Here is a 17,999-nt window from a genome sequence, read left to right as displayed (position 1 = left end):
CAAAAGAGAGGGGGAGAGAGAGCAAAAGAGAGAGGGAAGAGAGAGAGAGCAAAATAGAGGGGGGAGAGAGTGAGAGCACAAGAGGAGAGTGAGAGAGAGCAAAAGAGAGGGGGGAGAGAGAGCAAAAGAGAGGGGGAGAGAGCAAAATATACGGGGAGAGAGAGAGCGCAAAAGAAAGAGAGAGAGAGAGCACAAAAGTGAGGGGGGAGAGAGAGCAAAAGAGAGGGGGGACAGAGAGAGAGAGCAAAAGAGGGGGGAGATCAATTTGATGTTATATTTTTCTTTCTGCAACCTACCATAAAAAAAGACATCTCTCTTCTCTTAGACAAGGTTTCTGCTGAGAAATCTTGAAAGATTAGTAATCTATGGGAGCCTAGTACAAAGGGATTACATTTTCTGTAATATTTAAGATATAACATCTTATCTTGAAAATTAATAAATTTGAATATAACCGGTCTAGGTCTATTACCCTCATTAGGTTCTCTGCGAAACCCTATCCTATGAACCCTCTCTATCTGAAAGGGAGTAGCGGGAGCTGGAATCTGCAAGGCCTGAGGCAAGGTTATAGACACAAAGGCCATCTGATCTTGAAATTCTGGTGATTCTGGAAGGCCTATCACTTTCAAATTATTTCATCTTGAACGGTCCTCAAGATCTTCAATCTTAGCCTGTAACGTTATAATCGTTTTACTGTGCGAGTCTATAGTGGGCTCTTGTATATTAAGTCTATCCTCTAGATCAGAGATTCTGTTTTCAGCTTCCTCCAACCTTGTGGAGAACTGTCTAACTTCCACAGTAAGATTTGAAATCTCATTCCTGATTTCAGATTTAACTGACTCAATTTGGGGGGTCAAAATTTTGGCCCCTTCGGCTGCAAATTCTGCCATATTGCTACCCGTTGGATTAGAGGGGCCTTTTTCTAGGGGTGTATCAATGCTGGAATCCAGCGTCCTGCTACTCCCCTTCTTGTCCTTTGACTTAGGAGGCTATTAGGCTCACAGCAAAAAAAAAACCAACTTATAATATAGGCTTTCACATAGAACTCTCAATCATATACATATTGAATGAGCATTTAAATAAGCCAGTTATAAAGCACCTTAAGTAGAACGATATACATATATGATTAATACTTTAATGCCTTGTGTTCCTGCTGCTAAACAGGTTCCCTTGTGATGAAATCAGAGGACCTGTAGACATAACTGGTCGCTTGCTTTAACAGCAGGGAACTAACCGTCCACACAAAGCAAAGTTTCTGCGAAGTTGGGCATAAATGTGGCACAATGTTCCTCCAGCACTGATTTCTTCCAATCACAAATAACTTTAGTGGTACATGCTGCATCTAGTGCATTTGCAAATGGATAACATTCTTGCAAAACTGCTGCCATATAGTGCAACAGAAATGGGCCTGCTCCTAAGCTTTTGCCCCTGCTTTTCAATAAAAGATACAAAGAGAACAAATTAAAATTGATAACAGAAGTAAATTAGAAAGTTGATAAAAATTGCATGCTCTATCTGAATCATAGAAGACAAATTTTGGGTTGTACTTCCCTTTAATGTCACCATGTGAACATATTATTTCTTTGCTTCACTGTCAATTTGGCTAAGAGAAAATGAAAACCTGACAGTTCTGCAAACTGCTGAACACTGTAATCTTTTTGGTAGCTGTTTTAGTGGCTGTCTGCATTTGGTTAATCCTTTATGACAACAATATAAACTCACCCCGTGTGTTAGAAGAATTGGCAACTTGTAATACATAATCCCACTTTAATGACAAGTATGTATAACACTCATATAGCTTCAGTTGAAATATGTAAAAGTCCAAATTTTACTAAAGCTATTGCACATTTTCTTGTATAAATATTATGCAATTATTTAGCAATATTTATAGCTGGAAATCTGTAATGAACATTATTTGACCCCAGCTCTATCAGATAATTGAACTGGCCTGATCTGAAACCTGGCAGAAAACAGCATCCACATGAGCTGATGTGCTGAGCATCATGGGACAGAGGGTTATGACCTAACCAGGAAGCTCTGTCCTGCTGACTACTAGATTGTACTGATTACAATTACAGGTGTGCAGGGGATACTACAGCAGCGCTGAGGAGGGATCTTCTGTGTTTTAATGCAGGGAGCAAATACTGCAAATATGGACACTGCAGGCAAAGTAAGAACAGTCATTTACTGCTGAGTGACCCAATTATGTCAATCACACAGGCTGCTGGGATTCTGATTTAAAAAGACAAATCTTGTTATGAAATGAATGTAAATATAGAATCCTAGGGTGCATTATTGCACAAACTGTTTTATATTTGTGATACTAAAAAGATTAATATTTTCCTTGTATTGTAGATTTGTTCTATGGGTGACTATGCCTTTGATAGACTGATCTATGTGTTTAGTTATGTTTGAATGATGTGTATGAGAGAGCTTGTTTAAAGAGGAGCCTATTAATGAGATTTTCTTTCTTTATAATTGGATTAGGTACACTTAGGCCAAAAAAACATTTCAAATCTGTATTTAGAAAAACAGATAATCTGATTGTTATAATAATCACACTTGTATCATATATTCTTCATAAACAAGACGTCCCTCTATTGAAATTTTTGAGGAGTTTGTTAAAGGGACATTTACTACAAAATAATGGTTACTATTCACTATGTTATGGTATTTCCTCTGGTCTCTGCAGCTCTTTTCAAAACTGTTCTCTTATTTTACCTTGTTAAACTTGCCAGACGGTGAAGCTCTGCCTCTTCATACTTGGTGTTGCCATTTTGGTGCTTAGGTATTTGTAAGGGATTGGAAACATTTCATGAGTTTATGCACAAATAATTAAACAGTTAATCTAATAGCAGTTTGCATTAAAGCTTTGCTTTTTAGACAACATATATATTCCTACATATCTCATATCTATCTATCTATCTATCTATCTATCTATCTATCTATCTATCCACATAAAAACACATATATGCCTTTAAAGTGAATCTAAATTTTGATGCTAAAGTGCCCAGTTTTTAAAACTTCGATTAAAAACAGGGGCACTTATCAAAATTTACATTTCACTCCTGTTGTGAAAAAAAACTTACCTTTTAAACTTGACAGCTGCTCCAGCTTCCTCCGGTCTCACAAGCCATTTCTGATGTCAGAAATGATTGATAGGTCATCCTCCAATCACAGCTTCCCCCCCGGGGGTATCAGTGTCTGATTCAACGCTGTGATTGGAGGAAGCCAGATGCCTCATTTTAGACCCAAGAAGAGGCTTTGAAACGGGTGGAGGAAGCTGGAGCTGCTGTGAAGATTAAAAGGTAAGTTTTTTTTCACAACAGGAGTGAAATGTAAATTTTGATGAATTAAAGTGCCCCTGTTTTTAATCAAAGTTTTAAAAACCGGGCACTTTAGCATCAAAATTTACATTCACTTTAAGGGAAATGCCTTTTAGAAATGTTACACTAGTATTTTATTTGCTGTTCTGTTCTCAAGCAGCCTTATTATCTAGAATGAGTAGGATGTCACATTCCAAAGGAGACAGGACTAGTGTGAGAATATTTGATTGTTATGAAAAACATTTTTTGCTAAATGCTCGCTAAATGATTGACATAACATTAGTCATGCCTGCTAAACTTTAATTTAATTAGTAGACCTGCTGAGTGGGGGGCAGGAGAATTTTTTTGGGCAACATCCTAGAGAGAAGTCTAAGACATAGCACTTGTGAAATCTACTGTGTATGTCCCACTAAATGATGAAGCTGAATGTAGCTGCACTCCTCTGTCTGTGCACCATTGTATGTTGATATTAATGTCTTCCTCAAGACCTGAAGATAAGGAATGTGTTTATAGTTTAATCACTGCTTTGCTTTATAAGCAGATTACTGATTTATGTTATTGCAATACGTTCATAATAAACACTGTTATTATTACACTGCATTGTTATGTGTGGGTTCCCTCTTCTCAGTACTATTGTGAGACCAATTTTGCCATTGCCCCAGTGCCAGGACATAACAGAGGCAGTAGTGTTGCTGGCTTTTTCACAGCTGCATCATTTACTTTGGGCTAGTTTGCATGATACAGCATGGGAGTTTAATTTTTTTAATACAGTTTTAAAGTTACACAAAATGCAGCTACAGCAAAAATGTACAGCTCATGCTCTATGTAATGCACCCTAACCTAAAGCATCTTATACAGTGCTAGATTACGAGTGGAGCGGTATTTTGCTTGTGCATTAGTTGCGCTATAAGTTAACATATTGCGCACGTCAGGTTGCTAATGTATATCAAGTTGAAAGTCAAAAGTTTTCACACAAGTGCTAACCTGACATGCGCAAAAAGCCGACGTTAGAATATCACGACCGTGTTAACGTATTCCCCATAAAAGTCAATGAAGCAAGAAAAATATCTATTCACATGCAAACACGATCACATTTTCAAGGAATCCATGTCTGGTTTGCATTTTTCCCCTTAGGGATAGTAAATACATACAGAAAGAGGAGAACACTCTCAAGAACGAACACCAGCTCAATAACTTGTTAGCTTGTTTTATGGTGATTTACCACCTGGGTGCAGCTTCTTTTAGCCCAATAATACTTTTCACAGAGAAGAACTTTCCTGAAGTATATGTCTGTTCCTGCCTAACAAGGTAAATCCAGCCCTCTAATACCAGGCAACCCCAGACAACAGTTTCCGCATTCATTGGGACTCATCAGTGGGGTGCAGCCATATTCCTCTAAGATAAAAGTAATACCAACAAAATAAAAAAAGAATATAAATTAGTCTCAATATGAGATAGAGATATATATGTGTCAAATGATCTCTAATATATACTCATGCAAAATACCCTTGTATGTGTGATGATACATTAAACACCAACTACCATATAGCCAACAGATAGAAACACAGGCGCGCTGGAGTCCAATCTTCAGCAAATTACTTCCAGGGCTTCAACTCCTAAAGAGCAGGTGTACCGCATCTAAGTCTGAGAAAACAAATAAACATAGGAGGTGCCTTATGGTGTAGTATATTAGAAAATGGATGAAGACAAACAGGATTAAAAATGGCTCACTCACATGTGTAGAATGCACTAAATATAACTGCAATGCAGGTGTCCTGTGTCCTCAGACTTTCCTGGTAAGTTCCCCTAAGGCTACAGGTGTCCAGCTCCCAGCTAGGGAATATTGTAAAACAGCTGGATTCCACCTTAGCATCTGTGGGGGTGCTAAAACAATGCCTAGTAGCACATCAGCATATATCACAGGAGAGTAAAAATTTTTTTATTAAAATAGCAACACATTTCTCAGCTTGTAATAGCTGTTTCACGCGTCACTATTTTAATAAAAGTGCTACATAGCATTTATGTACAATGCATTTGCATCAGCCCTAGTAGCCATAAGATTGAACTTGTTTCATGTACTGTAATCATAAATATATCTCTTGCATATTAGGCATTTAATATTCATTTTACTTTTATTATGAGTGCTGAAGACATCATGCATAACTTCACTGCCAGCACTTTTAACATGCAAGAGTGGTGTATATGTCTGCATGCAGTTTATATTTATGCTGCTGGATCACATGCACAGGAAAAATAATCACTAACATTGAGAATAAGCCTATATTGCAAAAACTTGTTTATAATGGAGATTGTAATGTACTTCTGTGCATTTCAAATCCCACTTTAATTAAAGTTTGTTAACTATAAGACTTAACTCTACCCATACAAACACAAGAGTGGGCTTATTTCTTTTAACTGTCTGTTTTTACCCTATTTGGATGCATATACCTTTTTTATATTAATTAGCTGATATAAATTTAGCTATTAGCATCCATACAGCCAGACAAAATTAAGTTTTCTCCACATAAACTACCTTTTCAATTCCACTGCTTCTGATCATTTTTCTCTTTCTCTGCAAACCACTTCCACATATCTACCTACCGTACACACAGAGTATAAGATTCTTTGAGAGAAAACCTATTGTCCATATTACCAGTGGCACGCTAATAGTGTGCAATAACCGATATCGCTTAACGCACTACTATTAGCATGCAACTTTGCTATTATATGTCCATGGTAAAGCCTGTAACCAGTGAAGGGTTAGCATGGCCGATTTTGCTCGGGTGCAACCTATTCTTTCAATGGATATTGCGACTGTGCTAATTGGTATAACAAGTTGAAAGTTATAGTTTGTGCTAGACAATTTAGTGCGACTTCAGACCTGAATTAGCGTGGTCTCGATATCCAAAGTCCTGAAGCTAGTGCGTATCAGACTTTCACTTGCATGCAAAATTTTGCATTGGTTAAATGTTTACTTTGAGTGCAGTTAGTGCACTAGGGAAAAAGTTAATTAGCGCTCCACTTTTATTCTGGTCCTATTGGATTAAAAGATTCCAGTTTGTTCCATATCTGTAATGTACTACTGTATATTACTGTATAAACTTCTTTAGAAATAAAAGGTCATTGTCATGACCACCTCTCCTGATCAGACTGTGCAGGGGAGGCTGTGACTGAGATGCACAGATGAAAGGGTTAACAAAACACTTTCTATACTATTCTAGCTCCAGAAAATACAAACATTTATTTTATCACCACTCACTATCTGCATCTATAACTCCAACTGTTCCTTGATACCCCTACTTCACAGATTGAAATCCAAAAGCCTGATTTGGCAAAAGTCTATCTATGTATAAAAATACAGAACTGATAAACTCTTACTGTTGAACCTTACTTTTTGTTACCAGTCTCTCGAGTAACGTGAATTTAAATGTTAAAACAAAAGCCAAAACGATAATAAGTAATACTTATTATGAAGAAAATGGTCAAATGCATTAGCAAATACAGAAAATGTATAAAATAAGAAGGATTAAAAGAGAAAGCCTATACACTCTACTCACAATCCACTCAAGCAGAATTGAGATTTAGATCCTGGGTCACTCACATACTTTAAATTCCCCCAATATATACATGATAAAACCAGCTCAGATTCCTAAGCCAGCCCATCTGTTTTTTTGGGGGGGCATAAGAGAATCCACCCCCAGCTTTTATGACTCTAGCATTCACAGTTAAAGGGATAGAAAAGTCCAAATTAAACTTTCATGATTCAGATAGGGCATGTAATGTTGTTGTTGTTGTTGTTTTTATTATTATTATACTTTATTTATGAAGCACCAACATATTCCGCTGTACATGGGTACAATTCATTTAAATAAAACAATGATATCGAACTTGGGTACAATTCATTTAAACAAAAGAAACAGGAGGTGAATCTTAGTGGGTGGGCTGGAGTATATTTGTTGATTAGAGAGGATAGGTAGCAGGGAGCAGCGTTGGTGAGAGCTTTGCATGTAAGGATGGATTGAAGGGGGGAGAGGTGGGGAAGAGGAAGGCCTGTAAGTAGATTATTGCAGTAGTCAAGTTGGGAAATAACAAGGGAGTGGATTATTTGCTTTGTGGTGTTAGCACCCAGAAAAAGGCAACTCTTGGAAATATTGCGTAGGTGGTTGTGGCAGGATGAAGAAAGGGATTAGATGTGGGGGGATGAAGGATAGATTTGAGTCAAGTGTAACTCTAAGGCAGCAGACTTGGGGGGGGGGAGATGGTGATGCCATCGACCGGGATAAAAAAAAAAAATCAGAAGTCGGCGTACAGCTTGAGGGGGATTAGAAGGAGCTCAGTCTTGGACATGTTAATCTTTAGGTGGTGAGAGGCCATCCAGGAAGCAATACCAGATCAAGGGAGGGTTTTTTTTAGTATAGGAGTGACCTTTCCATGTTTTAAAGAAGGTGGGAATGAACTGGTAGAGAGAGATAGGTTGAAGATGTGAGTAAGAGCAGGAGTGAGGGTGGAAGACAGGGAGGGTATTAGATGGGAAGGGATAGGGTCAAGCGGGCAGGTAGTAAGGCTTGAGGGAGATAGTAATGAAGAAACAATTCTCAGTGGCTGAATGGAAGATGCAGAGCATGGCAGAGGAAGTAACTGAGCCTGTTGTAAAATTGCAGGTTTGTGTTGGAATGTTGCTTCGGATAGTATGTGTTTTGTTTAAAAAGTAGTCTGCTAGGTCTTGAGCACTATAGAAGTGGGGTGGAGCAGGTGAGTAGAGGAGAGAATAAAATGGTGGAGAAGAGTCGTTTAGGGTTTGAGGAAAGAGTAGATATGAGAGAAGATAAGTAGGTTTGCTTGGCTAAGTGAAGGGCAGAAGAGTATGAATGAAGAATAAACTTATAGTGGATGAAGTCAGGTTCAGAGGAAGTTTTCCTCCAGACAAGCTCAGCAGTACGGGTGCATTTTTGAAAATAGCGTGTTTGCTGAGAGTGCCAGGACTGTTACTGACAGTGTGATGTTTTGCGCAGTTGGGGAGGGGCAAGTGTGTCTAGTGCAGAGGAGAGAGTTTTGTTATAGTGGGCTGTAGCAAGATCAGGGCAGCTTATAGTGGAAGTGTGAGGGAGGAGATCTTGAATGATTTTTGAAATTTGGAGCGTATCCATAGTGTGTAGGTGCGGGGGCGGGATGGAGAATGGGGTTTATCTGTAGCATTAATATTATAGGTGATCAGGTGATGGTCCGAAATCAGAAAAGGGTCAGGAGGTGAGGTCAGAAATAGAGCAGAGGTAGGAAAATACCTACGGTATTATACATCACGGTGAGTAGGAAATAGGGTGGATTGTGAGAGACCGAAGGAGGATGTGAGTGAAAGAAGTTTAGATGCAGCGGGGGAAGACTGGTTATCAATGGGAATGTTGATGTCCCCAAGAATTAGGGTTAGTATATTTTGTAGAAAGAAAGTGAGGAAGCCAGGCGGCAAAGTTGTCAAGGAATTGGGAGGTCGGTCCAGGAGGGCGATAGATGACTGCCACTCTGAGGGAGAGGGGGGAGAACAGGCGAATACATTGGATTTCAAAGGAGGATAAGGAGAGAGATGGGACTGGAGAAAGGGACTGATAAGTGCAGGAGGGGGAGAACAGGATTCCAACACCGCTGCCACATTATTGCTAAAAGGGTGAAAGCATTTGATATAAACAGGTCATAAATGGTTGTAAGTTTGTTGCAGACAGAACGAGTGTTCCATAGTGCGCAAGTGAAAGGAGTGTGTTCGTATCGGATGCATTGGATGGAAATGAGGTTATGTGTGTTGCTTTTATTAAAGTTTCTATAAGGAGTGCGTGATTGGGTAATAGTGGGAATGAGGGTGGGCCCAAGATTTGGAGAGATGTCGCCTAATGCTAATGGCAGCAAGATGGAAAGTAAGAGTAGGTGAGAATATTTATAGCAGTGGTGGTATTTCTGTGAGGAGGTGAAGTTTAGATTTTAAAATAGAGAGTAGTTTGTGAGAGCTAAGGTATGGAGAAGAAAGGAGAGAGGGGCCTTTAAAAACTGCTTGTGGAGAAGGGTAAGGTATGAGCATGTGAGCATGAGACTGTTAAAAGTAAAAGCAATCCTGAAAACATCCCAAAATATTAAATGCAAAAAACTGTTTGAAATGAAAATATTTTTTGCTTGCCTAAAATCTTCTTCAAATCTTGTTCAATTCTTGTATAATTCTTAGTGCTGTAACTTACAGATGGTCACTTAGACAGATGGGAGCTAAGAGGGATGGAATTCTCTGCAAATGTTCAGACCCCAGCAAATATTAAACAACTTTCTAATTTACTTTTATCATCACATTTTCTTTGTTTTCTTAGTATTCTTAGTTGAAAGCTAAAACTAGGTAGGCTCATATGCTAATTTCTAAGCCCTTGAAAACCGCCTCTAATCAATGCATTTGACAGTTTTTCACAGCTAGAGAGCGTTAGTTCATGTGATTCATATAGTTAACACTGTGCTCACACACGTGAAGTTATTTAAGTGTCAGCACTAATTGCCTGAAATGCCAGTCTGTCAAAAGATCTGTGATAATGAGGCAGTGAGCAGAAGCTTAGATACAAGGTAATTACAGAGGTACAAAGTATATTTCTATAACAGTGTTGGTTATGCAAACCTTGGAAATGGTAAATAAAGGGATTATTTATCTTTTTAAACAATAACATTTTTGGTGTTTACTATCCCTTTTAAAAAAAGTCCTGAATTAATACCATTAGCATAACTGTTGCACAGGAACATTTAATTTACCTGCGAGGTAGTCAATAAAGTCTTTAGGCCACAGGGAACATTTTGATATCAAATACCATTCTTTATTGTTCTAAGGCATTATTAAAAGTGTATTTCTTTATTAGGCTATTAATGATCCCAGATCTTTGTATTAGTGACACACTGTTGTTAATCAAGTCAAGTTTTACTGCTCTTAAAGGCTGGTACCAAGCTCTGCAAATACTTTAGGGTTAGTGATGTACATTTCCAAGCTTCAAAAGGATTTCAGTAAAATATATTTGTGTCTGTTTTTTGAAAGAATTCCTAAGTTTACAAGAAAATGAACCTCAGCTATGCTGGACAGTGGTGGTTATATGACAGTCAAATTAGCCTTTTGTATTCATTTTATTTTCTTTGTCTCCAATAGATCATAAAGTGCAAGGCAGCAGTAGCATGGGAAGTTGGTAAACCTCTCATGATAGAGGAGGTGGAAGTTGAACCACCAAAAGCACATGAAGTCCGTATTAAGGTAATATAACATCAAAGATTGTAACCACCCATAAAACATTAACATACATGCTGTGATTATCTTTACTCACTTCATAGCATTCATCTCAGAAGAGTAGTTCCCCTTTAAGAAGCATGAACAGAAACCCAAAGCCCCATCTTTTACATGTGGTATACAATCCCTCCTCTTTTTACCCTTCAGACAGGATGCAGTGTTAGCCATTGCTTACTAGGTTCTGCTTTGAATGCTTTCCTAAGGGAGCTTTGGCTTTCAGATCAGCATTATATATTATACACTTGAACATCATAATTGTTATTTTTTGTAGTAAAGTAAAATTAATGTGCACTATTGTCATGTATTCATTTAGGAATTAGTTTTATTTTCTACTTTCAGGAGGCTATACAATAGAAGTTAAAGGGACATGAAACCCAATTTTCTTCTTTTATGATTGGGAAAGAAAATGCAATTTTAAACAACTTTCTAATTTACTTCTATTATCTAATTTGTTTAATTCTCTTGATATTCTTTGCTGAAAAGCATATCTAGATAGGCTCAGTAGCTGTTGATTGGTGGCTGCATATAGATGCCTCATGTGATTGGCTCACCCGTGTGCATTGCTATTTCTTAAACAAAGAATATGTAAAGAATAAAGCAAATTAGATAATAGAAGTAAATTGGAATCTTGTTTAAAATTGTATTCTCTATCTGAATCATGAAAGAAAATTTTTGAGTTTAATGTCCCTTTAACACACACATAAGTGATAATGAAAAGATTGTTTTACAAAAAATAAAACACTGTTATAAATGTTGTGTGTTTTTATATATGTATGAAAAATATATCTAACTACAAAATATATATATATATATATATATATATATATATATATATATATTTCTCCTGTTAAGTGTGGTCAGTCCACGGGTCATCATTACTTCTGGGATATTAACTCCTCCCCAACAGGAAGTGCAAGAGGATTCACCCAGCAGAGCTGCTACATAGCTCCTCCCCTCTACGTCACCTCCAGTCATTCTCTTGCACTCAACGAATAGATAGGATGTGTGAGAGGACTGTGGTGATTATACTTAGTTTTATACCTTCAATCAAAAGTTTGTTATTTTATAATAACACCGGAGTGTGTTATTCCTTCTCTGGTAGAATTTGAAGAAGAATCTACCTGAGTTTTTTCTATGATTTTAGCCGGAGTAGTTAAGATCATATTGCTGTTTCTCGGCCATCTGAGGAGAGGTAAACTTCAGATCAGGGGACAGCGGGCAAATTAATCTGCAAGAGGTATGTAGCAGCTTATTATTTTCTGACAATGGAATTGATGAGAAAATTCTGCCATACCGATATAATGTAAACTCAGCCTTAAATGCAGTAGCAGCAACTGGTATCAGGCTGTCATGTATGTATATTTTACACTTCAGTATTCTGGGGAATGGCACTTCACTGGAATTATACTGTATGCATAAGACTTTAGCCTAATTTGCAGGGACTAGCAACAGGCTTTTTAATAACACTTAATTTATTTATGTGAAACGTTTTTTGCTGGCATGTAAAATCGTTTAATTTTCTGAGGTACTGGGTGAAAAAATGTTTTGGGCACTATTTTTTCCACTTGGCAGTCGTTTTTATTTAATTTATGACAGTTTACTGATCTCTCTCACTGTTGTGTATGAGGGGGAGGGGCCTTTTTTGGCGCTTTTGCTACGCATCAAAAAATTCAGTCAGAAGTTTATTGTCTTCCTGCATGATCCGGTTCATCTCTACAGAACTCAGGGGTCTTCAAAACTTGTTTTGAGGGAGGTAATCACTCACAGCAGAGCTGTGAGATTGTAGTTGACTGTGATAAAAAACGTTTATTTCTGTATTTTTTTTCTGCTATCAGGGTTAATTATCCTTTGCTAATGGGAGCAATCCTTTGCTAAAAGTGTGGTTTTTACAAAGATTTGATGCTATAACTTTTCAGTTTATCAATTTTCAACTGTCATAACTTTTTCTGTGCTTCTTATAGGCACAGTACGTTTTGCATATTATAGTAAATTACTTGAAAAGTATTTCCAAGTTGCTAGTTTATTTGCTAGTGTGTTAAACATGTCTGATTCAGAGGAAGATATCTGTGCTATATGTGCTAAAGCCAAAGTGGAGCCCAATAGAAATTTATGTACTAACTGCATTGATGCTACTTTAAATAAAAGTCAATCTGTACAAATTGAACATATTTCACCAAACAACGAGGGGAGAGTTATGCCGACTAACTCGCCTCACGTGTCAGTACCTGCATCTCCCGCTCAGGAGGTGCGTGATATTGTAGCGCCGAGTACATCTGGGCGGCCATTACAAATCACATTACAGGATATGGCTACTGTTATGACTGAAGTTTTGGCTAAATTACCAGAACTAAGAGGTAAGCGTGATCACTCTGGGGTGAGAACAGAGTGCGCTGATAATATTAGGGCCATGTCAGATACTGCGTCACAATTTGCAGAACATGAGGACGGAGAGCTTCATTCTGCGGGTGACGGTTCTGATCCAAACAGACTGGATTCAGATATTTCAAATTTTAAATTTAAGCTGGAAAACCTCCGTGTATTACTAGGGGAGGTGTTAGCGGCTCTGAATGATTGTAACACAGTTGCAATACCAGAGAAATTGTGTAGGTTGGATAAATATTTTGCGGTACCGTCGAGTACTGACGTTTTTCCTATACCTAAGAGACTTACTGAAATTGTTACTAAGGAGTGGGATAGACCCGGTGTGCCGTTCTCACCCCCTCCAATATTTAGAAAGATGTTTCCAATAGACGCCACCACACGGGACTTATGGCAAACGGTCCCTAAGGTGGAGGGAGCAGTTTCTACTTTAGCTAAGCGTACCACTATCCCGGTGGAGGATAGCTGTGCCTTTTCAGATCCAATGGATAAAAAGTTAGAGGGTTACCTTAAGAAAATGTTTGTTCAACAAGGTTTTATATTGCAACCTCTTGCATGCATTGCGCCTGTCACGGCTGCAGCAGCATTTTGGTTTGAGTCTCTGGAAGAGACACTTGAATCAGCTCCATTAGATGAGATTACACACAAGCTTAAAGCCCTTAAGTTAGCTAACTCATTTATTTCGGATGCCGTAGTACATTTAACTAAACTTACGGCTAAGAATTCCGGATTCGCCATTCAGGCGCGCAGAGCACTGTGGCTAAAATCCTGGTCAGCTGATGTTACTTCTAAATCTAAATTGCTTAATATTCCTTTCAAAGGGCAGACCTTATTCGGGCCCGGGTTGAAAGAAATTATCGCTGACATTACAGGGGGTAAAGGCCATGCCCTGCCTCAAGACAGAGCCAAACCTAAGGCTAGACAGTCTAATTTTCGTTCCTTTCGTAATTTCAAAGCAGGAGCAGCATCAACTTCCTCTGCACCAAAACAGGAAGGAGCTGTTGCTCGCTACAGACAAGGCTGGAGACCTAACCAGTCCTGCCCCTAAGACAGCATGAATCGAGGGCCCCCGATCCGGGAACGGATCTAGTGGGGGGCAGACTTTCTCTCTTCGCCCAGGCTTGGGCAAGAGATGTCCAGGATCCCTGGGCGTTAGAGATCATATCTCAGGGATACCTTCTGGACTTCAAATCCTCTCCCCCAAGAGGGAGATTTCATCTGTCAAGGTTGTCAACAAACCAAATAAAGAAAGAGGCGTTTCTATGCTGCGTACAAGATCTTTTATTAATGGGAGTGATCCATCCGGTTCCGCGGTCGGAACAAGGACAAGGGTTTTACTCAAATCTGTTTGTGGTTCCCAAAAAAGAGGGAACTTTCAGGCCAATCTTGGATTTAAAGATCCTAAACAAATTCCTAAGAGTTCCATCGTTCAAAATGGAAACTATTCGGACAATTTTACCCATGATCCAAAAGGGTCAGTACATGACCACAGTGGATTTAAAGGATGCTTACCTTCACATACCGATTCACAAAGATCATTACCGGTATCTAAGATTTGCCTTTCTAGACAGGCATTACCAGTTTGTAGCTCTTCCATTCGGATTGGCTACGGCTCCAAGAATCTTCACAAAGGTTCTGGGTGCTCTTCTGGCGGTACTAAGACCGCGAGGAATTTCGGTAGCTCCGTACCTAGACGACATTCTGATACAAGCTTCAAGCTTTCAAACTGCCAAGTCTCATACAGAGTTAGTACTGGCATTTCTAAGGTCGCATGGATGGAAGGTGAACGAAAAGAAGAGTTCTCTCTTTCCACTCACAAGAGTTCCCTTCTTGGGGACTCTGGTAGATTCTGTAGAAATGAAGATTTACCTGACAGAAGACAGGTTAACAAAGCTTCAAAATGCATGCCGTGTCCTTCATTCCATTCAACACCCGTCAGTAGCTCAATGCATGGAGGTGATCGGCTTAATGGTAGCGGCAATGGACATAGTACCCTTTGCACGCCTACATCTCAGACCGCTGCAATTGTGCATGCTAAGTCAGTGGAATGGGGATTACTCAGACTTGTCCCCTACTCTGAATCTGGATCAAGAGACCAGAAATTCTCTTCTATGGTGGCTTTCTCGGCCACATCTGTCCAGGGGGATGCCATTCAGCAGGCCGGACTGGACAATTGTAACAACAGACGCCAGCCTACTAGGTTGGGGCGCTGTCTGGAATTCTCTGAAGGCTCAGGGACTATGGAATCAGGAGGAGAGTCTCCTACCAATAAACATTCTGGAATTGAGAGCAGTTCTCAATGCCCTTCTGGCTTGGCCCCAGTTAACAACTCGGGGGTTCATCAGGTTTCAGTCGGACAACATCACGACTGTAGCTTACATCAACCATCAGGGAGGGACAAGAAGCTCCCTAGCAATGATGGAAGTATCAAAGATAATTCGCTGGGCAGAGTCTCACTCTTGCCACCTGTCAGCAATCCACATCCCGGGAGTGGAGAACTGGGAGGCGGATTTCTTAAGTCGTCAGACTTTTCATCCGGGGGAGTGGGAACTTCATCCGGAGGTCTTTGCCCAAATACTTCGACGTTGGGGCAAACCAGAGATAGATCTCATGGCGTCTCGACAGAATGCCAAGCTTCCTCGTTACGGGTCGAGATCCAGGGATCCGGGAGCGGTTCTGATAGATGCTTTGACAGCACCTTGGACCTTCGGGATGGCTTATGTGTTTCCACCCTTCCCGATGCTTCCTCGATTGATTGCCAGAATCAAACAGGAGAGAGCATCAGTGATTCTAATAGCGCCTGCATGGCCACGCAGGACTTGGTATGCAGATCTAGTGGACATGTCATCCTGTCCACCTTGGTCTCTACCTCTGAAACAGGACCTTCTGATCCAGGGTCCCTTCAAACATCAAAATCTAATTTCTCTGAAGCTGACTGCTTGGAAATTGAACGCTTGATTTTATCAAAACGTGGTTTTTCTGAGTCAGTTATTGATACTTTAATACAGGCTAGGAAGCCTGTTACCAGAAAGATTTATCATAAGATATGGCGCAAATACTTATATTGGTGCGAATCCAAGAGTTACTCATGGAGTAAGGTTAGGATTCCGAGGATATTGTCTTTTCTACAAGAAGGTTTAGAAAAGGGTTTATCCGCTAGTTCCTTAAAGGGACAGATTTCAGCTCTGTCTATTCTTTTACACAAACGTCTGTCAGAAGTTCCGGACGTTCAAGCTTTTTGTCAGGCTTTAGCTAGGATCAAGCCTGTGTTTAAAACTGTTGCTCCACCATGGAGTTTGAACTTAGTTCTTAATGTTTTACAGGGTGTTCCGTTTGAACCCCTTCATTCCATTGATATCAAGATGTTATCTTGGAAAGTTCTATTTTTAATGGCGATTTCCTCGGCTCGAAGAGTCTCTGAGTTATCCGCCTTACATTGTGATTCTCCTTATCTGATTTTTCATTCAGACAAGGTAGTTCTGCGTACTAAACCTGGGTTCCTACCTAAGGTGGTCACTAACAGGAATATCAATCAAGAGATTGTGGTTCCATCTTTGTGTCCTAATCCTTCTTCGAAGAAGGAACGTCTGCTACACAATCTAGATGTAGTCCGTGCGCTGAAATTTTATCTACGGGCAACTAAGGATTTTCGACAAACGTCTTCCCTGTTTGTCGTTTATTCTGGTCAGAGGAGAGGTCAAAAAGCTTCGGCTACCTCTCTCTCTTTTTGGCTTCGTAGCATAATTCGGTTAGCCTATGAGACTGCTGGACAGCAGCCTCCTGAAAGAATTACAGCACATTCTACTAGAGCTGTGGCTTCCACTTGGGCCTTTAAGAATGAGGCTTCTGTTGAACAGATTTGCAAGGCTGCAACTTGGTCTTCTCTTCATACTTTTTCCAAATTTTACAAATTTGACACTTTTGCTTCATCGGAGGCTGTTTTTGGGAGAAAGGTTCTTCAGGCAGTGGTTCCTTCCGTATAAAGAGCCTGCCTGTCCCTCCCGTCATCTGTGTACTTTAGCTTTGGTATTGGTATCCCAGAAGTAATGATGACCCGTGGACTGACCACACTTAACAGGAGAAAACAAAATTTATGCTTACCTGATAAATTCCTTTCTCCTGTAGTGTGGTCAGTCCACGGCCCGCCCTGTTTTTTATGGCAGGTAAAAAAATTTTGAATTATACTCCAGTCACCACTACACCTTTGGCTTCTCCTTTCTCGTTGGTCCTTGGTCGAATGACTGGAGGTGACGTAGAGGGGAGGAGCTATGTAGCAGCTCTGCTGGGTGAATCCTCTTGCACTTCCTGTTGGGGAGGAGTTAATATCCCAGAAGTAATGATGACCCGTGGACTGACCACACTACAGGAGAAAGGAATTTATCAGGTAAGCATACATTTTGTTTTATATATATATATATATATATATATATATATATATATATATATATATATATATATATATATATATATATATATATATATATATATATATATATATATATATATACATACCAGGCCATCACTCATGGTTAACATTTCATCTACCCAGGGTGCTTCCATAGTATTGATAGTAGTAAAGAATGGGGATGCACTCGCCAGGATTTCCAAAGTTACCTTTAATGTAACGTTTTGGGTGTTACCCCCTTCGTCAGACAATACAAAATAAGACATACAAACTCATAACATATTAAAATACTACTATTCTAAAGATTCCAATCCAAATAACTTTTTTAGCATTACCCAGTTTCTTCATGGGTCTCACTCTCCACTGGATTTTTCATGATGTTTCTTTATCAGGCCAGAGGTATATGGCCGAAACGCGTCGACAGATCTGAGTAAGCATCATACTGATATATCTATTGAACAGATTGCATATATTAGAGTATTGTTTGTTTTCTTTTTTTCAGGATTTTTTGCATAAACTTATTTTCATTGTCAAACATCGTATCAACACTGAACCATTGATTGATTTGCACTGATATCACCAACATCACTTTGGATTTTATAAT

The 17,999-nt window shown here is 39.3% G+C and overlaps 1 protein-coding gene across 3 annotated transcripts in view; it reads left to right on the top strand.

The window, feature by feature from the left end:
* Window positions 1–1,975: 1,975 nt before the first annotated feature.
* LOC128649916 (alcohol dehydrogenase 1) overlaps window positions 1,976–17,999 on the top strand; it is a 106,311-nt gene continuing 90,287 nt past the window's right edge. Inside the window, exons 1-2 of one of the 3 annotated variants that reach the window (XM_053703469.1) lie at window positions 1,976–2,167; window positions 10,477–10,578. In XM_053703469.1, coding sequence (XP_053559444.1) covers window positions 2,126–2,167; window positions 10,477–10,578 — 144 coding nt within the window. In that variant the 5' untranslated portion in view covers window positions 1,976–2,125. The remainder of the gene's footprint in view (window positions 2,168–10,476; window positions 10,579–17,999) is intronic. The other 2 variants (XM_053703470.1, XM_053703468.1) reach the window with 2 other exon arrangements.

This window comes from Bombina bombina, chromosome 2 (assembly GCF_027579735.1).
Source record: "Bombina bombina isolate aBomBom1 chromosome 2, aBomBom1.pri, whole genome shotgun sequence".
NCBI classification, from domain to species: domain Eukaryota; kingdom Metazoa; phylum Chordata; class Amphibia; order Anura; family Bombinatoridae; genus Bombina; species Bombina bombina.
Note: the sequence above shows the minus strand (reverse complement) of the source record. Positions and strands in the feature narration are given on the sequence as shown.